The following is a 23,673-nucleotide window of genomic DNA, read 5'->3' as shown; positions in this document are numbered from 1 at the left end:
ATCTTCACCTGGTTCCTGGTTCTTTCTGTTTTTGTTGGCGTGACCTGTGACCGCCAGTTGTGTTCAGAGGTGTTTTATGGGAGACCTGTGATCTCTGTCCCCTGTCAGTCTCGGGGCTGGGGGTTTGGGCCTGTCCCCTGTCAGTCTCTGCAGGCTCATACCAGGCTCCCACAGGGCTGCAGGTCCAAGCTTGTTTGCAGGGAGATGGCCCTCCCTCCTGTGCAATTTGCCTTTGGGAATAAAAGTACAGTTTCCAGCCAGATGAGTTTCAATACAACTGATGCAACTTGTTTGGGTCCCTGTGGTTGTTTCATAGACATGCTGAGGTGTGACACTGGGAGTGTTACTGCTGTATCACTGAGCTGCTGCCTGTTCTCCAGGCTCTATACTCACAGTACAGAGCTGAGCTGTGGGTGTGGAGTCTCCCACTGGGAGTGTTACTGCTGTATCACTGAGCTGCTGCCTCTTCTCCAGGCTCTATACGCACAGTACAGAGCTGAGCTGTGGGTGTGGGGTCTCCCACTGAGAGTGTTACTGCTGCATCACTGAGCTGCTGCCTCTTCTCCAGGCTCTATACTCACAGTACAGAGCTGAGCTGTGGGTGTGGAGTCTCCCACTGTGGGTTATAATGGTTTCTATATCTTGTGAGGGGTGTTTTTATTTAAGATGAGTCCATTCACAAGCTCAGACTGCAGCAGGTGTGTCTTTTTCAATGAGATGTTCCCTTCACTCCCGATATTGACAGTTTGGAGGGAGGAGAAGGCAGGGTGGTGTCCTCTGAACAAGTCTGGGCACCAGCAGCTGCTGTCTGACTGCGATGCCTTACATTTCTCTTGTGGGGCAGAGAAACAGGTTCACCTGTAGAGACTCACCTGGATCACAACAAGACTAGGGTCTGAGCTATATTCACAGCATCCTGACAGATGGACAAGTCCTCTACAGTCCTGGACCCTGGTGAGTCTCTCTGCTGTGTGAGTGTCTCTCTCTACACTGGACCCTGGTGAGTCTCTCTGCTGTGTGACTGTCTCTCTCTACACTGGACCCTGGTGAGTCTCTGTGCTGTGTGACTCTCTCTCTACACTGGACCCTGGTGAGTCTCTCTGCTGTGTGACTGTCTCTCTCTACACTGGACCCTGGTGAGTCTCTGCTGTGTGACTGTCTCTCTCTACACTGGACCCTGGTGAGTCTCTCTGCTGTGTGACTGTCTCTCTCTACACTAGACCCTGGTGAGTCTCTGTGCTGTGTGACTGTCTCTCTCTACACTGGACCCTGGTGAGTCTCTCTGCTGTGTGACTGTCTCCCTATACTGTGCACAGGACAGCACCTCTGGATCACTTTCGAAATTTCTGGGATAGAAACACAGCTCTGTGTTAATCAAACTGAATGAATGAAACTGAAAATTCACTGTGAAAACTGTAGTGAGTCTCTTTTCAGTCCCTGTTCCTGTTGAGAATCTATTCTGCACAGGACTTCTAACAGTATCCTGATCAAAACACGTCTCAGTGTTTGTCTGAATTCAAGACCTGGGATGAAGGCATCCGGAGCCAGGAGCTGCTCTGGGTGTGAATATTGTAATGGGCTGACAGCTGTGTGATTTGTGCTCTATACTGATGCCTTTAGGGCTCTCTGGGCCTGTATTCAAGCTCAGTCTGGCGTGAATCATGTTAGCATGACAGAACCTCACGCACTGGGCTCTGCTGAGCCCCGACACTTCCTCCTGGTCCTGACTGCAGCCCCTGCTCCTCGCTGCCCCGAGTCGAGGGCTGTTGTTTCACGCCCAGAGAGCTGGTTTGTAGCTGAGAGCAGTGGACTCTTGAGTCACAAGAGAGAAATGTTGTGCGTTCTGGAGCACAGAGCGAGTACAGGTGGGACAAGGAAACGTGTTGTATGACAATACAGCCACATAAAGTCCAAGTGTCCAAGCGTCCAAGTGTCCAAGGCCCAGGGTGAAGCACTGCTGTCCACAGTATCTCACCAGCTTGGGTGACAGGGACTCTGTCACCCCTGATCAAGGCGGAGAAGAGCTGCAGTTCCAGCAGTGAGCTTTATTGGGGTAACCCGCCGCACTGAGGAGAGCCACAACCTGTCTCCTGCGGGGGTGCAGGCTCCTGCGGTGGGTGAGGTCAGGGTCTGACCCCCGGCCTGACGGCGGCCCCCTGCCCAGTGTGGGGGGGCCCGAGGTGATCCCACTGCCTCCGGGGAAGGTCAGTGGAGCCCAGACCTGCAGGGACGGGGGCACAGAGCACTCACTGGGTGGGTGTACCCTTGCCACTGAACCAGACACCCCAGTGTCACCCTGCCAGCTCTGCTGGGGCTCCGTACCCAGGACAGCTGCTCTCACTGGGGCGTCTGTCCGAACCCCTGGGGAATAAGCTGTGCTCTTTCTCCCGGACAGGTGCGGGAGTCCAGGCTGCAGGGACAGAGGAGGGACGGGCTGTTTCCCACGAGGCCCAGCGGCTCTCGGAGCTGAGGATCGTGCTGCTGGGGGAGAGAGTAGCTGGGAAGAGCTCAGCAGGAAACACCATCCTGGGCAGGAAGGAGTTTGTGAGCTGCAGAGGAACGGAGCAGAGCGTGAGGAGACAGGGGGAGGTGGCAGGGCGGCAGGTCACTGTGGTCGACACCCCAGGCTGGTATATTGTAGAGGAGGTGCAACAGCAGGTTGGACAGGAGGTCGTGCGCAGTGCGTCTCTCTGTCCCCCGGGACCCCACGCCATCCTCCTGGTCACTCCTCTCGGCTCGGTCACTGACAGGACCTCAGCGAAGGAGCACCTGGAGCTCCTGGGCGAGACAGCGTGGAGACACACGCTGCTGCTGTTCACCTGGGGGGACAGGCTGGGAGACACAGCCCTGGAGCAGCACATCCAGACCGGAGGGCAGGACCTGCAGTGGCTCCTGCAGAAATGTGGGAACAGGTATCATGTTCTCAACAACCAGAACAGGCAGGACAGCACTCAGGTCACTGAGCTGCTGGAGAAGATCGAGCAGCTGCTGGCGGAGAGCGGGGGCTCGTTCTGTCACCCCGACAGGAAGACGGCTCCGGAGCTGGCGGAGGGGGGCCGCGCGCTGTGCGTGCCCAGGGAGACGGCGGGCCATTCCCGCGGGACGCAGGCTGTTTGGAGGCAGGGGATGCGCAGGCCTGTGTTGGTAATAAAGCAGGAATGGAGAGAAGACAGGGAGTGCTGGGTGATGGAAGAGACGCCAGCAGAGGAAGGAGAGGCGCTGGAGGAAGAGAGAGGGAAGAGGCAGACGATGGAAGCCCTCCCAGGAGAGGGGCTTCCTGCGGGTGAGTCTGCGTCATCTCGAGCTGCTCCTCCCGTCCGGCTCTCCGACGGGACCGGAGCGAGTGACGCCAGGGAGAGGGAGCTCTGCGGTCCGCCCCTGGGGGACGGGGGCCTGTGTCTCCGGGTGAGTTTCAGGGGCTGTGAGGACCGGCGGCCTCTGCTGACTGAGCTCAGCGGGGCTCGGGACACAGGGAGGCGCTGAGCTGAGACCAAGCGGGCAGTCTGGACCCTCTGTTTCAGGAGGAGCTCCAGCCCACACAGCCCACTGGGGGCACTGGGGTCCAGTGTACCTCTTCCCTGAACAGGTCGCCCTGATATCACCCTGCCAGCTGGGGCGTCTGTCCGAACCCCTGGGGAATAAGCGGTGCTCTTTCTCCCGGACAGGTGCGGGAGTCCAGGCTGCAGGGACAGAGGAGGGACGGGCTGTTTCCCACGAGGCCCAGCGGCTCTCGGAGCTGAGGATCGTGCTGCTGGGGGAGAGAGTAGCTGGGAAGAGCTCAGCAGGAAACACCATCCTGGGCAGGAAGGAGTTTGTGAGCTGCAGAGGAACGGAGCAGAGCGTGAGGAGACAGGGGGAGGTGGCAGGGCGGCAGGTCACTGTGGTCGACACCCCAGGCTGGTATATTGTAGAGGAGGTGCAACAGCAGGTTGGACAGGAGGTCGTGCGCAGTGCGTCTCTCTGTCCCCCGGGACCCCACGCCATCCTCCTGGTCACTCCTCTCGGCTCGGTCACCGACAGGACCTCAGCGAAGGAGCACCTGGAGCTCCTGGGCAAGACAGCGTGGAGACACACGCTGCTGCTGTTCACCTGGGGGGACAGGCTGGGAGACACAGCCCTGGAGCAGCACATCCAGACCGGAGGGCAGGACCTGCAGTGGCTCCTGCAGAAATGTGGGAACAGGTATCATGTTCTCAACAACCAGAACAGGCAGGACAGCACTCAGGTCACTGAGCTGCTGGAGAAGATCGAGCAGCTGCTGGCGGAGAACAGCGGAGAGGTCTTCCTGAATGAGGAGGTTCATCAGGAGGTGGAGAGGATGAGGCGCCGCAGTGGAGATGATCAGGAGGATGATGAAGGCACTGAAGCCGCAGGAGAAAGAGGAAGAGAACCCGGATCTGCCTGTCAGGAGGAGCAACAGCAGGGATGAGCACCTTTTCCGCACCAACACACTGTGAGTGTTACTGCTGCATCACTGAGCTGCTGCCTCTTCTCCGGGCTCTATACTCACAGTACAGAGCTGAGCTGTGGGTGTGGAGTCTCCCACTGGGAGTGTTACTGCTGTATCACTGAGCTGCTGCCTCTTCTCCAGGCTCTATACTCACAGTACAGAGCTGAGCTGTGGGTGTGGAGTCTCCCACTGGGAGTGTTACTGCTGCATCACTGAGCTGCTGCCTCTTCTCCAGGCTCTATACTCACAGTACAGTGGAGTCTCCCACTGGGAGCTTGTTGGTTTTTCACTGATTGTGCCAGTGGAGTCCAGAGTGCCTCACAGTGCCGTTGTGCTGTTTTGCAGTGTGTGGAGCTGAGGTTCCGGGGAGAAGCCTTGAGAGACTCCAGTGAGAGGAGAACAGGATTTGGGCTGTAAAAACGTTGCTATGTGTTCACTCAGCTGTCCGCTGGACTGGCTGCATTCACCTGCCTTATCTAGAACAGCTGTGGCGCCAGGGAATTGTAATAAAATCATTTCCCACTCTTACTCTGATAGTCTCTTTTGTTTGCATTTATTATTGCTAAATGTGTTGCTGTTACCGGAGAGCCCTGGTTTAGAGAGACTATGAATGCCTTTTTACTGTCCCCTTGTTCAGCGTGTAGCATTTGTGTTTAGTACAGGGTGAACGTGTCTGAACATTCAGAAGTCGGGCTCAGTCAGGAGGGGGAGAGGGGTGTCAAATGGAAGTTAAATCGCATTGCTGTATAAAGTGTTATATAATGATCCAGCTTCCTTCTCCCCTGGCTGGAAGCACAGGAATTCGGTCTTCGGTTCAGCAGCGAGTGTGCTCTTTCGTTTTGTCCTTGTGTCAAGACGAGCCGCAGATGGAAACGATGTGGCGCACACTAAAATACCGTGGGCACGCACATTCAAAAGTGCACGAGGGGAATTCTACCGGTGAAGTATAAAAAACCGAACCGTGTAAGTGGAGACCCGGAGACGTGCGCTCTGGGAGGGCGTGTGGAGACGGACATTTCCATCTGCAGCACAAGAGCTTCGTTTGCGCTCTGGAGACACAGGTAGCACTTTTAAAAGCATCACGTACATCGCACGGCGCAATTGTAAGAAAATAGAAAGTTTATTTTTATGAAACGTTATTGAAATAAGAATCCTGGAACAGCGATAAAGCTGAGCTGTAAAACAGCAGAGAGACTGTATCACCCAAACCCGTCACAGAGGCTCTGACAGTCAGTCTGTTCCTCTCCAGGATTTAATCTGATCTCAATCAGACTCCCAGTGTGCAGCAGTCTGATCCACTCCAGGGTTTACAGTGCTGTCAGTCAGACTCCCAGTGTGCAGCAGTCTGATCCACTCCAGGGTTTACAGTGCTGTCAGTCAGACTCCCAGTGTGCAGCAGTCTGATCCACTCCAGGTGTGACAGTGCTGTCAGTCAGACTCCCAGTGTGCAGCAGTCTGATCCACTCCAGGGTTTACAGTGCTGTCAGTCAGACTCCCAGTGTGCAGCAGTCTGATCCACTCCAGGGTTTACAGTGCTGTCAGTCAGACTCCCAGTGTGCAGCAGTCTGATCCTCTCCAGGTGTGACAGTGCTGTCAGTCAGACTCCCAGTGCGCAGCAGTCTGATCCACTCCAGGGTTTACAGTGCTGTCAGTCAGACTCCCAGTGTGCAGCAGTCTGATCCACTCCATTGTCAATCTGTGTGAGGGTGTCAGTATCTATCAGTGTGCGCATTTGTGTATCAGTGTGTGTTTTTGTGTGTCAGTGTGTATCAGTGTCTATCATTCAGAAAAGAGGACGTGTATGCGTTCGTGTGTCAGTGTGTGCTGTTGAGTGTGTAGTTGCGGTATGTCCCTTTGCTTCAGCGTGAGGTCTCAGTCTGTATCAGCTGTATGTTTGGGAAATGTTTTTTTGACTCCAGGAAAAACATCTCAATTGATGAAATCAGAAATGCTGCAGGGTTTGGGAAGAACAGAAAAGAGGCAGCAGAGACGCCCAGGTTATCTGACACAACAGCACAGGTTTATTGAACTGGAGGGAGAGTCAGATGGTGACATAGTTCATTAGTAACCATGGTAACATTAGGTCACTATGGCACCCCAGAGCCCTGCCTCCTCACTCTCTCCCTGGACTGCTGGACATCAGGCTGGACTGAGTGCCCAGGGCCTCCTCACTCTCTCCTGCTGGACAGCAGGCTGGACCGAGTGACCAGGGCCTCCTCACTCTCTCCTGCTGGACAGCAGGCTGGACCGAGTGACCAGGGCCTCCTCACTCTCTCCTGCTGGACAGCAGGCTGGACCGGGTGACCAGGGCTGGGCGCAGCGGTGCTGAAGGGAGGGGGGCCGGTGCTGGGGTCCTGGGGACTGGGAGACGAGTCTGGGAGGAGGTTCCCTTCAGTCCTGGGAGGGTGAGGTCGGGGTTCAGTGGGGGTGGAGGGATCGGCTGTCTGTCTGTCCCTTGAGCTCTCCAGGGTCCCCGATTTCTTGTGGCCCCAGCCTGTCCTCCAGTGTGTTTGTGGGTTCCTGCTGTGTGTGCTAACAGGCTGCAGCCCAGCTCCTGCAGGGTCACTGGACAGGAGACTCCAGGGAGCACCACAGTGGAGCAGTGGACAGCGCCAGTACTGCTCCATGACTGGACCGGTAGTGTCGTTACTGGACCATGACTGGACCAGCGGTCTCATTACTGGACGGTGACTGGACCGGTAGTGGACTATTAGCATCATTACTAATCAGCACTGGACCAATAGTGTCATGACTGGACGATTAGTGTCACGAAGGACACTGGTGTCCCTGGAGCCTAGTGCTGGGCTAGTGCCAAGGGGCGGTGACTCAGCCTGAAGTAGTCAACCCCACCCTGCAGGGGGCGCTGTCACTTTTGGAATTCAGCACAACAAACGTGTAAAATTGCCACACCTAATTGCTTCCTAGTTGTGTTTTATGTGGTTCAAATACCCGTATGTGTCCTGTACAGGGTGGTGCTGGTCACTGTGCTGTGATTGAGCGGTCAGCAAGCAGGCCATTGGTATCGACTGACTCTGCGCTTGGATTGTGTGATGGGGTTGGATTTTTAGCTCATTGTTGGTTAAACACCAGTTTGAAGGTAAAATGAGAAGGTTCTAACAGCCATGGACTGTTTTCTTTATGACTTTTCCATTTGTGTTTGCAGGTGTCAGGAGAAGAGTAAAGACACAGCTACACTCGTTAGAGGTTCGTTAGAGATTTAGTGATTCGATTCTTTTGAGATCAAGCATCATGACGGAAGATCAATTAATCACTTTCTTTAGGTCACTAGTTAATTACGTCAGTAAGGTGGGAGAAAAGACAACAGCACAAGTCAAACTGGGGGAGCAGCACAGACTCTTCACTCCCAGACCACGACCTGCAGGTCCGTTCTCTACCTCTCCCTGTCTCTCCCGGAAGAGCTTCATCTACCAAGAAAATTAAAAGAAAAACCCCAGAACGAACAAAAATCTTTTTCTGAACAGATCAATATATAAATAAACTAGCATATAGTACATGCATAAAACAAAATAAATATATCTTTCAGTAAATGTCTATCTGAGCCTTGGGCTTGTCCCTCAGGTGGAGGAGGGGGAGTGGGCAAAGAGGGAAGCACCGGGGAGACGCAGGGAGGTGTCAGGGAGATGTCGGTGTCTCCTCTCTGAGTCTGGGGAGGAATCCGAGAGGAGAATTGGCAGAGACGACCCCTTTGTTACAGAATGAGTGTCTGTTCAGCTGTTGTTCAGATCTGGGTCTGACTGTCTTTTCTATGTCTTGTTCTTTATTCAAACTGCATGTGACACACGATGGGGGGTGGGGGGGCAGGGAAGGTTTGGAGGCTTACTGAGGAAGGAGGAAGAGGAGGAGGGCTAGACGATGCCGAACTGGGCCAGCTCGTGCAGCTCCAGGTGACTGAAGGCCTCCCAGGGGCAGATGACCGTGATGTCTGAGAGAAGAGAGGAACAGCAGTGAGAACGAGAGGAGGCAGGGCAGTGCTGGACTGTAAATATTGTAGAAGAGTGTGATACTGTAGGGGAGTGTGATACTGTAGGGGAGTACTTTACTGTAGGAGAGTGTGATACTGTAGAAAAGTTCGATACTGTAGGAGAGTGTGATACTGTAGGGGAGTACTTTACTGTAGGAGAGTGTGATATCGTAGGAGAGTGTGATACTGTAGGGGAGTACTTTACTGTAGGGGAGTGTGATACTGTAGGGGAGTGTGATACTGCAGGGGAGTACTTTACTGTAGGAGAGTGTGATACTGTAGAAGAGTGTGATACTGTAGGGGAGTACTTTACTGTAGGAGAGTGTGATATCGTAGGAGAGTGTGATACTGTAGGGGAGTGTGATACTGTAGAGGAGTACTTTACTGTAGGAGAGTGTGATATTGTAGAAGAGTACTTTACTGTAGGAGAGTGTGATATCGTAGGAGAGTGTGATACTGTAGGGGAGTGTGATACTGTAGAGGAGTACTTTACTGTAGGAGAGTGTGATACTGTAGGGGAGTGTGATACTGTAGGGGAGTACTTTACTGTAGGGGAGTGTGATACTGTAGGGGAGTACTTTACTGTAGGAGAGTGTGATACTGTAGAAAAGTTCGATACTGTAGGAGAGTGTGATACTGTAGGAGAGTGTGATACTGTAGGGGAGTACTTTACTGTAGGGGAGTGTGATACTGTAGGGGAGTGTGATACTGTAGAGGAGTACTTTACTGTAGGAGAGTGTGGTACTGCAGGACAGTACTCTACCTCACTGTTCTACAGAGCACTGCAGCGAGTTGTGTGGTGCTGTTGCAGAACCTGCTCTTCCACAATGCCTTTCAGGCACAGGTAGTGTTATGTAAACTGAGGCTACAGCACCCACTACAGGCCACCAGACGTATGCACCCAGCCGAGTGTGTGTGCGTGTGTGTCCCACAGGGGGGCAGCAGCGCAGGGCTCCATACCTGTTCCCAGGCCCTCCATTCCCGGGATGTCATCTCCGAACCTGCAGGACATGACACAGAGCAAAGGTCACCCCTGTGACACTCATCACCTAGCTGAAGAACCAGCTCTCCGTGGAGACTCACCCTTTTACTCCCTTCTTGGGGGGCTTGCTCTTGAACTGGCGGGTCTGGCGCTGCTTGAATTTGGGGGGCCCCTTCTTGGGGGTGGAACCTGCATCCAAGGGTGCAGGAGCTGACAGGGCACTTCCTGCAGGGGGCTGTGTGTTCATCTCTACACACTGAGAGAGAGAGGGGTTAATACACACACTCCTCCTGCACACTACTGTACACTGACACTGCACTGAGAGAGAGAGAGAGGGGTTAATACACACACTCCTCCTGCACACTACTGTACACTGACACTGCACTGAGAGAGAGGGGGGTTAATACACACTCCTCCTGCACACTACTGTACACTGACGCTGCACTGAGAGGGAGAGGGGTTAATACACACTCCTCCTGCACACTACTGTACACTGACACCAAGAGAGAGAGGGGTTAATACACACACTCCTCCTGCACACTACTGTACACTGACACTGCACTGAGAGAGAGGGGTTAATACACACTCCTCCTGCACACTACTGTACACTGACGCTGCACTGAGAGAGAGAGGGGTTAATACACACACTCCTCCTGCACACTACTGTACACTGACACTGCACTGAGAGAGAGGGGTTAATACACACTCCTCCTGCACACTACTGTACACTGACACTGCACTGAGAGAGAGAGGGGTTAATACACACACTCCTCCTGCACACTACTGTACACTGACACTGCCCTGAGAGAGAGGGGTTAATACACACACTCCTCCTGCACACTACTGTACACTGCACTGAGAGAGAGAGAGAGAGAGGGGTTAATACACACACTCCTGCACACTACTGTACACTGACACTGCACTGAGAGAGAGGGGTTAATACACACACTCCTCCTGCACACTACTGTACACTGACACTGCACTGAGAGAGAGAGGGGTTAATACACACACTCCTCCTGCACACTACTGTACACTGACACTGCCCTGAGAGAGAGGGGTTAATACACACACTCCTCCTGCACACTACTGTACACTGCACTGAGAGAGAGAGGGGTTAATACACACACTCCTGCACACTACTGTACACTGACACTGCACTGAGAGAGAGGGGTTAATACACACACTCCTCCTGCACACTACTGTACACTGACACTGCACTGAGAGAGAGAGGGGTTAATACACACACTCCTCCTGCACACTACTGTACACTGACACTGCACTGAGAGAGAGAGAGGGGTTAATACACACACTCCTGCACACTACTGTACACTGACACTGCACTGAGAGAGAGGGGTTAATACACACACTCCTCCTGCACACTACTGTACACTGACACTGCACTGAGAGAGAGAGGGGTTAATACACACACTCCTCCTGCACACTACTGTACACTGACACTGCACTGAGAGAGAGAGAGGGGTTAATACACACACTCCTCCTGCACACTACTGTACACTGACACTGCACTGAGAGAGAGAGGGGTTAATACACACACTCCTCCTGCACACTGCTGTACACTGACACTGCACTGAGAGAGAGGGGGGTTAATACACACACTCCTCCTGCACACTACTGTACACTGACACTGCACTGAGAGAGAGAGGGGTTAATACACACACTCCTCCTGTACACTACTGTACACTGACACTGCACTGAGAGAGAGAGAGGGGTTAATACACACACTCCTCCTGCACACTACTGTACACTCACACTGCACTGAGAGAGAGGGGTTAATACACACACTCATCCTGCACACTACTGTACACTGACACTGCACTGAGAGAGAGAGAGGGGTTAATACACACTCCTGTACACTGACACTGCACTGAGAGAGAGGGGTTAATACACACACTCCTCCTGCACACTACTGTACACTGACACTGCACTGAGAGAGAGAGGGGTTAATACACACACTCCTCCTGCACACTACTGTACACTGACACTGCACTGAGAGAGAGAGGGGTTAATACACACACTCCTCCTGCACACTACTGTACACTGACACTGCACTGAGAGAGAGAGGGGTTAATACACACACTCCTCCTGCACACTACTGTACACTGACACTGCACTGAGAGAGAGAGGGGTTAATACACACACTCCTCCTGCACACTACTGTACACTGACATTGCACTGAGAGAGAGAGAGGGGTTAATACACACACTCCTCCTGCACACTGCTGTACACTGACACTGCACTGAGAGAGAGGGGTTAATACACACACTCCTCCTGCACACTACTGTACACTGACACTGTACTGAGAGAGAGAGGGGTTAATACACACACTCCTCCTGCACACTACTGTACACTGACACTGCACTGAGAGAGAGAGGGGTTAATACACACACTCCTCCTGCACACTACTGTACACTGACACTGCACTGAGAGAGAGGGGGGTTAATACACACACTCCTCCTGCACACTACTGTACACTGACACTGCACTGAGAGAGAGGGGGGTTAATACACACACTCCTCCTGCACACTACTGTACACTGACACTGCACTGAGAGAGAGAGAGGGGTTAATACACACACTCCTCCTGCACACTACTGTACACTGACACTGCACTGAGAGAGAGAGGGGTTAATACACACACTCCTCCTGCACACTCCTGTACACTGACACTGCACTGAGAGAGAGAGGGGTTAATACACACACTCCTCCTGCACACTACTGTACACTGACACTGCACTGAGAGAGAGAGAGGGGTTAATACACACACTCCCACACTATAATACAGACACTGTCCCTTCCCTCTCTTCCTGTCTCTTTCTCTGCCACACTCTTGTAATCCCTGATCTGATCTGGGATTAGCGGATGAGTGGCTCACATTCTCCTTCCCGGCTCTGACACAGATAGAGCCTCTTCCTGCTGCAATTAGCCTGGGAATCAGCAATTCGGGAATGAGCCAATCCCTTTAAAAAACAAACAGCAGGCTGCTGGTGAAACTCTGTTTATGTCTCTCTTTATAACACATCGTTGTGCATGAAGTCTGCCTCTGTCTCCCACTGAACCCCCTCTCTCTTTCTGATCCTCTCTCTCCCCCCTGATCCCTATTTCCATCCCCGGCTCCCCTCCTAATTCGCAGTAGCTGTCTTCCCCCCTCATCCTCGTTAAGCTCGTTAAGGCATTAAGAGCTGATCTCCGGGAGGGTGATGTAAGGGGACGAGTCGTCCCAGGGGGGATGGCCAGGGGTGGGGGGGCTGGTGTGGGCGTCCTGTGTCGTCCTGTGGGCTGATGGTACAGTTCAGTGGGGCGAGCAGAGGACTCCCCCTGCAGGCTGGACGCAGAGCGCCGCTCTGTCCCCTCGGATGTCCACTGAGCTGCTCTGTCCAGCTGCAGCCCAGAGCAGAGCAACCATCTCACTCTGGTCATACAGCCCAGGCCAGAGAGAGGGGTGTGGGCACCCACAGTCTCGGGGCCAGCGGGGGTGACCCCAGACCTACAGTCTCGGGGCCAGCAGGGTCACCCTACGGGTCTCAGGTCCACAGGCTCGGGTCGAGCAGGGTGACCCCAGATCTACAGTCTCAGGGTGAGCAGGGTGATCGCAGATCTACAGTCTCGGGGTGAACAGGATTACCCCAGATCTACAGTCTCGGGATGGGCTAGGTGACTCCAGATCTACAGTCTCGAGGCGAGTGGGGTGTCCCAGTTCTACAGGCTCGGGGTGAGGGACAGGGAGGGCAGACGAGGGGAGCTCTCAGACTCCTCACCTGACTGGCTCTGCGCTGTGCTGCTGAGGTCCTCCGGGCGGCTCGGCTGCTTCTGATGGACGTCCCTCTGTGTGGGTCGCTGTGATCCCCGAGCCTGTCCCACGCCCCCTTTAAATAGCCCTTATCCCCCCGCCCACGCACCCCCCGCCCTCCCAATCACAGCGCTCCGCCTGGGGTCCTCAGGGGACGAGCTCAGCCCGGCGAGGAGGATCAGGGCAGGACAGAGCTCGCCTGTCCGCTGCATGTGTCCAGGGGGGAGAGGAGAGGAGGAGGGAGGCAGGAGCAGGAGTCTCGATTCTGCACTTTAATCTGCTGAGAGGAGAGGAGGAGAGGAGAGGAGGAGGGAGGCAGGAGCAGGAGTCTCGATTCTGCACCTTAATCTGCTCAGGGTCTTAACGAGCTGCTAATGGGATGAGCCGCAGTTAGCGTGGGGCAGGGGAGCCGCGCTGTGGGCTTCTGTATTTACAGCTCCTAATCGGCGTGTGTGTGTGTGCGTGAGGGGATTCAGCCACTGCGCTGTGCGTGTGTCCGCGTGTGTCCGCGGGGGTCTGACTCAGAAAGCCCCGCGCAGGCCCCGGGTCAGGGTCCCAGCTCAGTCCTGACCTCTGTGCTTGGCTCTGCTGTAGCTCAGTCCGGATGGAGGGGCCTGAGTGACTGCAAGAGGGTTGTGCAGCCAGGCGAGGCCAAGCCTGCCGTGAGCTCAGCTCCCCCGTGAATCCTCCACACGTGCTGACTGGTGGGTGAGCACAGCCAGACGAACACCGCCCCCTTGTGGCGAAACTCAGGAATGACCAATTCTGGCTTTGGAGGACAAAGGGTGTCATTCCCAGGCCCGACCAGCAGAGGGAGGCATTAGAGAGGATTTCCAGCTGGAAACCGTCCCTGTCTCTGTGATCTGCGCTCTTCTCTGGTCAATGTGGCTCAGTGGGAGCAGGGCGCTGATATGGCTTGTTTTACATCTGGACTGAACTAATCTGACTCTCAGGCATTTCCATGAGAAGAGTTCACAGAGCAGCCCTGAGACAGGCTAGTGTCTGCTGTGTGTTCTCTGTGTGTGTGCAGTGTGTACAGTTTGTGTGCAGTGTGCAGTATGTGCTCTGAGTGTGTGTGTGTGCAGTATGTGCTCTGACCTGACTGTCCAGAGACTAAAGCCAGCAAATAGAAACTGGACACAGACACTGGACACACGCAGACCTGGCTGTCCAGAGAGGACAGGCTCAGTGACCACAGCCTGGCCAGAGACACTGGACACACGCAGACCTGGCTGTCCAGAGAGGACAGGCTCAGTGACCACAGGGTGGCCAGAGACACTGGACACAGGCAGACCTGGCTGTCCAGAGACTTTTTGAGTTCCTCTGGTCTGTCGGTCGGTCACAGGAAGGAAACTTTTTCCAGGGTGAAGGAAGAGAACCGGTAGCCCGAGGCCCCGCCCCCAGATGACCCCAGAGGCCCCGCCCCCAGAGGCCCCAGCTCCCACACGCCTGCAGCTGATTGGTCCACGTGCACCTGCGGCTCTCAGCAGCACCTGTGCTCTTCCCAGCAGCGCTGAGAGCGGCCAGCCAGTCAGGCCACCCTGACCGGTCAGCTGACAGGCCTGCCGGCGCCGCTGGGGGTTTAAAGATCAGCATCTGAGCGCCACTCGCTAGACACCGACACTTGGAGGCTGAGAGCAAGCAGAGACTCCTGTCTGCTTGATCACTCTGACCACCTGCCTGATCGTCCTTACCGCCTGCCTGACCACCTGCCTGATCGTCCTTACCGCCTGCCTGACCACCTGCCTGACCGCCTGCCTGACCACCTGCCTGACCGCCTGCCCGATCGTCCTTACCGCCTGCCTGACCGCCTGCCTGACCACCTGCCTGACCGCCTGCCTGACCACCTGCCTGACCGCCTGGCCGATCTGCCTGACCGCCTGCCTGACCACCTGCCTGACCGCCTGCCTGACCACCTGCCTGACCGCCTGCCTGATCGTCCTGACCACCTGCCTGACCGCCTGCCTGACCGCCTGCCTGATCGTCCTGACCGCCTGCCTGACCGCCTGGCCGATCGTCCTGACCGCCTGCCTGACCGCCTGCCTGACCACCTGCCTGACCGCCTGGCCGATCTGCCTGACCACCTGCCTGACCACCTGCCTGACCACCTGCCTGACCGCCTGCCTGACCGCCTGCCTGATCGTCCTGACCGCCTGCCTGACCGCCTGGCCGATCGTCCTGACCGCCCCAGCCATGCTGAGCCTCCCACTGCCTTTGCTGCTGCTGCTCTCACTGTCCACCTCGGCCACTGACCCAGGTAAGACTGACCACTGCTGCTCTCACTGTCCACCTGAGCCACTGACCCAGGTAACACTGACCACTGCTGCTCTCACTGTCCACCTGAGCCACTGACCCAGGTAACACTGACCACTGCTGCTCTCACTGTCCACCTGAGCCACTGACCCAGGTAAGACTGACCACTGCTGCTCTCACTGTCCACCTCGGCCACTGACCCAGGTAAGACTGACCACTGCTGCTTTCACTGTCCACCTGAGCCACTGACCCAGGTAAGACTGACCACTGCTGCTTTCACTGTCCACCTGAGCCACTGACCCAGGTAAGACTGACCACTGCTGCTCTCACTGTCCCCTTGAGCCACTGACCCAGGTAACACTGACCACTGCTGCTGCTCTCACTGTCCACATGAGCCACTGACCCAGGTAAGACTGACCACTGCTGCTCCCACTGTCCACCTGAGCCACTGACCCAGGCAACACTGACCACTGCTGCTCTCACTGTCCACCTGAGCCACTGACCCAGGTAACACTGACCACTGCTGCTCTCACTGTCCTCCTGAGCCACTGACCCAGGTAACACTGACCACTGCTGCTCTCACTGTCCTCCTGAGCCACTGACCCAGGCAACACTGACCACTGCTGCTCCCACTGTCCACCTGAGCCACTGACCCAGGTAACACTGACCACTGCTGCTCTCACTGTCCACCTGAGCCACTGACCCAGGTAACACTGACCACTGCTGCTGCTCTCACTGTCCTCCTGAGCCACTGACCCAGGTAAGACTGACCACTGCTGCTCCCACTGTCCTCCTGAGCCACTGACCCAGGTAACACTGACCACTGCTGCTCCCACTGTCCACCTGAGCCACTGACCCAGGTAACACTGACCACTGCTGCTCCCACTGTCCTCCTGAGCCACTGACCCAGGCAACACTGACCACTGCTGCTCTCACTGTCCACCTGAGCCACTGACCCAGGTAAGACTGACCACTGCTGCTCCCACTGTCCACCTGAGCCACTGACCCAGGTAACACTGACCACTGCTGCTCTCACTGTCCACCTGAGCCACTGACCCAGGTAACACTGACCACTGCTGCTCTCACTATCCTCCTGAGCCACTGACCCAGGTAAGACTGACCACTGCTGCTCCCACTGTCCACCTGAGCCACTGACCCAGGCAACACTGACCACTGCTGCTGCTCTCACTGTCCTCCTGAGCCACTGACCCAGGTAACACTGACCACTGCTGCTCTCACTGTCCTCCTGAGCCACTAACCGAGGTAACACTGACCACTGCTGCTCTCACTGTCCAACTGAGCCACTGGCCCAGGTAACACTGACCACTGCTGCTCCCACTGTCCACCTGAGCCACTGACCCAGGTAAGACTGACCACTGCTGCTCTCACTGTCCTCCTGAGCCACTGGCCCAGGTAACACTGACCACTGCTGCTCCCACTGTCCACCTGAGCCACTGACCCAGGCAACACTGACCACTGCTGCTCCCACTGTCCACCTGAGCCACTGACCCAGGTAACACTGACCACTGCTGCTGCTCTCACTGTCCTCCTGAGCCACTAACCGAGGTAACACTGACCACTGCTGCTCTCACTGTCCACCTGAGCCACTGGCCCAGGTAACACTGACCACTGCTGCTCCCACTGTCCACCTGAGCCACTGACCCAGGTAAGACTGACCACTGCTGCTCTCACTGTCCTCCTGAGCCACTGGCCCAGGTAACACTGACCACTGCTGCTCCCACTGTCCACCTGAGCCACTGACCCAGGTAACACTGACCACTGCTGCTGCTCTCACTGTCCTCCTGAGCCACTGACCCAGGTAACACTGACCACTGCTGCTGCTCTCACTGTCCTCCTGAGCCACTGACCCAGGTAACACTGACCACTGCTGCTCTCACTGTCCACCATAGCCACTGACCCAGGTAACACTGTCCACCTGAGCCACTGACCCAGGTAAGACTGACCACTGCTGCTCTCACTGTCCACCTGAGCCACTGACCCAGGTAAGACTGACCACTGCTGCTCTCACTGTCCTCCTGAGCCACTGACCCAGGTAAGACTGACCACTGCTGCTCCCACTGTCCACCTGAGCCACTGACCCAGGTAACACTGACCACTGCTGCTCCCACTGTCCACCTGAGCCACTGACCCAGGTAAGACTGACCACTGCTGCTCCCACTGTCCATCTGAGCCACTGACCCAGGTAAGACTGACCACTGCTGCTGCTCTCACTGTCCTCCTGAGCCACTGACCCAGGTAACACTGACCACTGCTGCTGCTCTCACTGTCCACCTGAGCCACTGACCCAGGTAAGACTGACCACTGCTGCTCTCACTGTCCACCTGAGCCACTGACCCAGGCAACACTGACCACTGCTGCTCTCACTGTCCACCTGAGCCACTGACCCAGGCAACACTGACCACTGCTGCTCTCTCTCTCTCCAGACGGCGCCCCCGTCAGGCTGCGGGACGTCGGTGCAGCGCAGGAGCTCGTGGCGTCGGCGGAGGTCGTGGTCGTCGGGTTCTTCAAGGTGAGCGAGAGGAGTGGGGGTGGGGGCGCCCCGAGCTCCTGCTGCAGGTCGCCCCGAGTTCACCAGACTGCGCCCAGGCGTATTTATAGCTCCTCTGGATGTTTGTTTTCCTCCTGACCGCGGTGGCCCAGCGGGACACAGGAAGTGTCTGTTGCGGTGGTTACGGAATGGGTGTCGGTCCCAGAATGCCGAGCCTTGGCCAGACTTCCTGCGGGGGGGCGAGCGGGCGGCACAGGAAGTGAGGGCGTGTAGAGGCTTGTGGGCTCTGGCACCAGCATCCCTTCGCTCTTCAAACCACAGTAAACAAGACTGGGAGAGAGAGAGACTGGGAGAGAGAGAGACAGGGAGAGAGAGAGACAGGGAGATTGGGAGAGAGAGAGACTGGGATGAGAGAGACAGGGAGAGAGAGAGAGACAGGGAGAGAGAGAGACAGGGAGAGAGAGAGAGACAGGGAGAGAGAGAGACTGGGAGAGAGAGAGAAAGAGAGACTGGGTGAGAGAGAGACTGGGTGAGAGAGAGACTGGGAGAGACAGAGACAGAGGTGCACTTCCCACTGCACTGTGTCAAATATTCTGGGATTAGAGAAACATTCTTCCCCAAATTAACAAAACTAATCCCAGAATTCCCACACCTGCCAGAATCACAACAGGTCCCAATCCTACTGGAAGAGGGAGGAGATGAACTGGCAGCCCAGTATGTGGTCTCCTGTCCCAGCCTGAGGAACAGACAGTGAGCCCGTCTCTCAATAATAATAATACAGTGCGTGATCTCCTGTCCCAGCCTGAGGAACAGACTGTGAGCCTGTCTCTCAATAATAATAATACAGTGTGTGATCTCCTGTCCCAGCCTGAGTAACAGACAGTGAGCCTGCCTCTCAATAATAATAATACAGTGTGTGATCTCCTGTCCCAGCCTGAGGAACAGACAGTGAGCCTGTCTCTCAATAATAATAATACAGTGTGTGATCTCCTGTCCCAGCCTGAGGAACAGACAGTGAGCCTGTCTCTCAATAATAATAATACAGTGTGTGATCTCCTGTCCCAGCCTGAGGAACAGACAGTGAGCCTGTCTCTCAATAATAATAATACAGTGTGTGATCTCCTGTCCCAGCCTGAGGAACAGTGAGCCTGTCTCTCAATAATAATAATTCAGTGTGTGATCTCCTGTCCCAGCCTGAGGAACAGACAGTGAGCCTGTCTCTCAATAATAATAATACAGTGTGTGATCTCCTGTCCCAGCCTGAGGAACAGACAGTGAGCCTGTCTCTCAATAATAATAATACAGTGTGTGATCTCCTGTCCCAGCCTGAGGAACAGACAGTGAGCTTCTCTCAATAATAATAATACAGTGTGTGATCTCCTGTCACTGCCTGAGGAACAGTGAGCCTGTCTCTCAATAATAATAATACAGTGTGTGATCTCCTGTCCCAGCCTGAGGAACAGTGAGCCTGTCTCTCAGTAATGCTCCATATGTTCATGTGTAAATGTCTGTAGATGTGTTTATGGGAATTGTATTGGTTTTGCTGTGGGGACCCTGACTGACTCACTGGTCAGCCCAGTGGGGTGAGCTGTCAGGGCGCCTCACGGTTCCTCTCTGCCTCAGGAGGACGGGGGCCAGGGATTCCAGGAGTTTCTGTCAGTAGCGTCGAGACTGCAGACCCTGCCCTTCGCCCTCTGCAGTGAGCCAGAGGTCTGGCAGCTCTACAACATCACAGGAGACACCGTGTCCATCTTCAGACAGGTAACCGCAGGGACACACCTGTCTCACCTGTCACACCCCGTCACACAACTGTCTCACACCTGTTACACCCCAGTCACACCCGTCACACACCTGTCTCTCACCTGCAGTCAGTCTAGTAACATCCCAGAGCCCAATAACCCTTCATCATCATCATCATCATCACTCCTGAACAGACCCTCAGTCTGTAACAACACGTCTGCACCTCTGTGTCCTGTGTCAGGGGGACAGTGGGGTTACAGACAGAGACTGGACACTGGAGCTGGAGAGAGGATAGAGTCACCCAGAGCCCCACACTGACACCCTTCATCATCATCATCACTCCTGAACAGACCCTCAGTCTGTAACAACACGTCTGCACCTCTGTGTCCTGTGTCAGGGGGACAGTGGGGTTACAGACAGAGACTGGACACTGGCGCTGGAGAGAGGATAGAGTCACCCAGAGCCCCACACTGACACCCTTCATCATCATCATCACTTCTGAACAGACACTCAGTCTGTAACAACAGGTCTGCACCTCTGTGTCCTGCAGTGTACAAACACAGTAAACAGAGTGTTTCCCCGCAGACAGACAGTCATCAGGAGAACCTGCAGCTCCAGGAAAGAATGAAGATCGACTCTGATGGTCTGACCAGGTTCATCCGCACCAACGAGCTCTACTACCTCACTGAGTACAATGACATGGTACAGCAGAGCACACCTGTCTGTCTGTCTCTGGTACAGCAGAGTACACCTGTCTGTCTGTCTGTCTGTCTGTCTGTCTGTCTGTCTGTCTCTGGTACAGCAGAACACACCCGTCTGTCTGTCTCTGGTACAGCAGAGCACACCTGTCTGTCTGTCTGTCTGTCTGTCTCTGGTACAGCAGAGCACACCTGTCTGTCTGGCTGTTTCTGGTACAGCAGAACACACCCGTCTGTCTGTCTCTGGTACAGCAGAGCACACCTGTCTGTCTGTCTGTCTGTCTGTCTGTCTGTCTATGGTACAGCAGAGCACACCTGTCTGTCTGTCTGTCTGGCTGTTTCTGGTACAGCAGAGCACACCTGTCTGTCTGTCTGTCTGTCTGTCTGTCTCTGGTACAGCAGAGCACACCTGTCTGTCTCTGGTACAGCAGAGCACACCTGTCTGTCTGGCTGTTTCTGGTACAGCAGAGCACACCTGTCTGTCTCTGGTACAGCAGAGTACACCTGTCTGTCTGTTTGTCTGTCTGTCTCTGGTACAGCAGAACACACCTGTCTGTCTCTCTGTCTGTCTGCCTGTCAGTCTCTCTCTCTCTCTGCCTGCCTGTCTGTGTCTCTCTCTCTCTCTGCCTGAGCTCCAGGTCTCACACCAGCGGACTGACTCTGGCCTGTCCTGCAGACAGCAGTGGGCCTGTTCAGCTCCCCGGTCAGAGCTCACCTGCTGCTCCTGGCGGACAAGCGCAGTGCCGGGTTTGCCCAGCTGAGGGAGCTCCTGAGGGCGCTGGCACCGCAGTACAGAGGACAGGTCAGCCCTTCCTGCCGGACCGCGCCGCCCTGGCGCTGTGCTGCGCTCAGCGTGTCTGCCCAGCTCACTGGGTTTGAGCCGAGCTGGACAGCATCAATCCCGACTGGCCCGGCCAGCAGCTGGCCCACGATCTAGATGTACACTGGCTCCCAGCAGCACTGTGTGTGCTGTGCTGCAGTGTGTTATAGTGTAGTTGTACTATACTGTACTGCAGTGTGTTATAGTGTAGCTGTACTGTACTGTACTGCATTGTGTTATAGTGTAGCTGTACTGTACTGCAGTGTTTTATAGTGTAGCTGTACTGTACTGTGCTGCAGTGTGTTATAGTGTAGCTGTAGCTGTACTGTACGGCAGTGTGTTATAGTGTAGCTGTGCTGTACTGCAGTGTGTTATAGTGTAGCTGTGCTGTACTGCAGTGTGCTATAGTGTAGCTGTACTGTACTGTACTGCAGTGTGTTATAGTGTAGCTGTGGTGTACTGCAGTGTGTTGTAGTGTAGTTGTACTATACTGTACTGCAGTGTTATAGTGTAGCTGTACTGTACTGCAGTGTGTTATAGTGTAGCTGTACTGTACTGTGCTGCAGTGTGCTATAGTGTAGCTGTACTGTACTGTACTGCAGTGTGTTATAGTGTAGCTGTGGTGTACTGCAGTGTGTTATAGTGTAGTTGTACTATACTGTACTGCAGTGTTATAGTGTAGCTGTACTGTACTGCAGTGTGTTACAGTGTAGCTGTACTGTACTGCAGTGTATTATAGTGTAGCTGTAGCTGTACTGTACTGCAGTGTGTTATTGTTGCTGCGCTGTGCTGCAGTGTGTTATAGTGTAGCTGTACTGTACTGCAGTGTGTTATAGTGTAGCTGTAGCTGTACTGTACTGCAGTGTGTTATTGTTGCTGCGCTGTGCTGCAGTGTGTTATAGTGTAGCTGTACTGTACTGTACTGCAGGGTGTTATTGTTGCTGTGTTGTACTGGACTGTAATTATCTTGGTGTTGCTGTGCTGTGTTGCAGTTACTCTTCGTGCTGATAGATGGAGCTGTCAGTTCCAACAGGCGCTCACTGGAGTACTTTGGGCTGAAGTCACATGACCTCCCTGCAGTGGGCCTGTATGACACCCAGACAGACAGGAAGTGGCTCATGCAGGCACAGGAAGTCACCACTGAGCACGTGCAGGAGTTCTGTTACTCGTACCTGAGAGGGGATCTGCAGGTCAGCCACCTGTCAGCACGTCACATGATCTCAATTAGGATGACACCAATTAAACTTCTTTTCATTCTTGTTAGAGACACTGAATGTAATTAACTCTCCTGCTGTCTGAATTCTTCAAGTCCTTTCTCCCTCTCCTGCTCTCAGTCTCTTCTCCTCTCTCTGTCTCTTCTCCTCTCTCTGTACTCCTCAGACAGCTCAGTGTTGCTCAGTAATGATCCTCTCTCCCTCTGTTTGCCTGCTACACTCCCTGACCTCTCTCCGTCTCTCCTCCTTCCTCTAACAGCTGGTCTGTTAGACCTCTTCTCCCCCTCCGGTCACTGTCGGTCCCACATCAGTCACCCACACCTGGCTCTCAATCTCTCATGCTCATGTCAAGTGTCCTTTGATGCTTCTGATTTCCAATTTTGTGAAACCTTGAGAGCTAATTAATATTCATTTGACCTCTTTATCTCTGTGCATGTTTTTATCTTTACAATAATCTGTATGATTTTTCTACAGGAGCAGAATGATCCTCCAACATCCGCGGCAACCCACAGCAAATCTGAGCTGTAGTTTTGTAAAGGGGACAGAGAGCATATTCTGATCCGTTATCTATAGTCTGGGCTGTGAACTATATTCTGAGCTGTTATCTGTAATCTGAGCTGTACATTGTAGTCTGGACTGTAAACTGTAATCTGATCTGTAAACTGTTGTTTGGGCTGTAATCTGTAATCTGTAGTCTAAACTGTACACCATAGTCTGAGCTGTAACCTGCAGTCTAAACTCTACACTTTGGTCTGGGCTGTAATCTGTAGTCTGAGCTGTAACCTGCAGTCTAAACTCTACACTTTGGTCTGGGCTGTAATCTGTAGTCTGTGTGTTCAAGGTTGTAGCCTGTAGACTGAGATGTAGTCCATGCTGTGATCTGGAATCCGAGATGTAGCCTACAGGCTATTGACCGCACAACGCAGAATGGACTTCTGCCCCATTGAGAAGGTCTGATATGACAACATGAGGTAATAAATCTCACACCTGGTGAAGATGGAAAAGCTGTAAATTAATTTCGGTGAAGAGCAACTGTCTGTGTGTGGAGTGGTGACAGGCAGAGTGCAGTGTGTGAGCAGTATGCGTGTACAGTGTGTGTGTATGCAGTGTGTGTATGCAGTGTGTGTATGCAGTGTGTGTGTGCAGTGTGTGTGTATGCAGTGTGTGTGTATGCAGTGTGTGTGTGCAGTGTGTGCGTGTACAGTGTGTGTATGCAGT

The 23,673-nt window shown here is 54.3% G+C and overlaps 3 protein-coding genes across 3 annotated transcripts; 2 read left to right on the top strand and 1 right to left on the bottom strand.

Annotated features, from left to right (window-relative positions):
- Window positions 1-80: 80 nt before the first annotated feature.
- LOC102694308 (GTPase IMAP family member 8-like) lies at window positions 81-4,978 on the top strand. Its single transcript, XM_069197188.1, has 4 exons — window positions 81-954; window positions 2,396-3,283; window positions 3,666-4,453; window positions 4,796-4,978. The coding sequence occupies exons 1-3, from the start codon at window positions 924-926 to the stop codon at window positions 4,427-4,429; spliced, it is 1,683 nt and encodes a 560-aa protein (XP_069053289.1). The 5' UTR covers window positions 81-923; the 3' UTR covers window positions 4,430-4,453; window positions 4,796-4,978.
- Window positions 4,979-6,448: 1,470 nt separating this feature from the next.
- LOC102691894 (retinal cone rhodopsin-sensitive cGMP 3',5'-cyclic phosphodiesterase subunit gamma) lies at window positions 6,449-13,299 on the bottom strand. Its single transcript, XM_006636937.3, has 4 exons — window positions 13,190-13,299; window positions 9,516-9,670; window positions 9,393-9,433; window positions 6,449-8,393 (listed from the first exon to the last, which is right to left on the bottom strand). Exons 2-4 carry the CDS (start codon window positions 9,659-9,661, stop codon window positions 8,317-8,319), a joined length of 264 nt encoding a protein of 87 aa, XP_006637000.1. The 5' UTR covers window positions 9,662-9,670; window positions 13,190-13,299; the 3' UTR covers window positions 6,449-8,316.
- Window positions 13,300-13,798: 499 nt separating this feature from the next.
- LOC102694498 (endoplasmic reticulum resident protein 27) lies at window positions 13,799-23,450 on the top strand. The gene is made up of 7 exons (XM_069197195.1): window positions 13,799-15,478; window positions 17,919-18,004; window positions 19,607-19,744; window positions 20,309-20,425; window positions 21,098-21,223; window positions 22,234-22,431; window positions 22,930-23,450. The coding sequence occupies exons 1-7, from the start codon at window positions 15,415-15,417 to the stop codon at window positions 22,981-22,983; spliced, it is 783 nt and encodes a 260-aa protein (XP_069053296.1). The 5' UTR covers window positions 13,799-15,414; the 3' UTR covers window positions 22,984-23,450.
- Window positions 23,451-23,673: the final 223 nt, after the last annotated feature.

Source organism: Lepisosteus oculatus, chromosome 12 (assembly GCF_040954835.1).
Source record: "Lepisosteus oculatus isolate fLepOcu1 chromosome 12, fLepOcu1.hap2, whole genome shotgun sequence".
Taxonomy (NCBI): Eukaryota; Metazoa; Chordata; class Actinopteri; order Semionotiformes; family Lepisosteidae; genus Lepisosteus; species Lepisosteus oculatus.
This window is presented reverse-complemented; position numbering and strand designations above follow the sequence as displayed.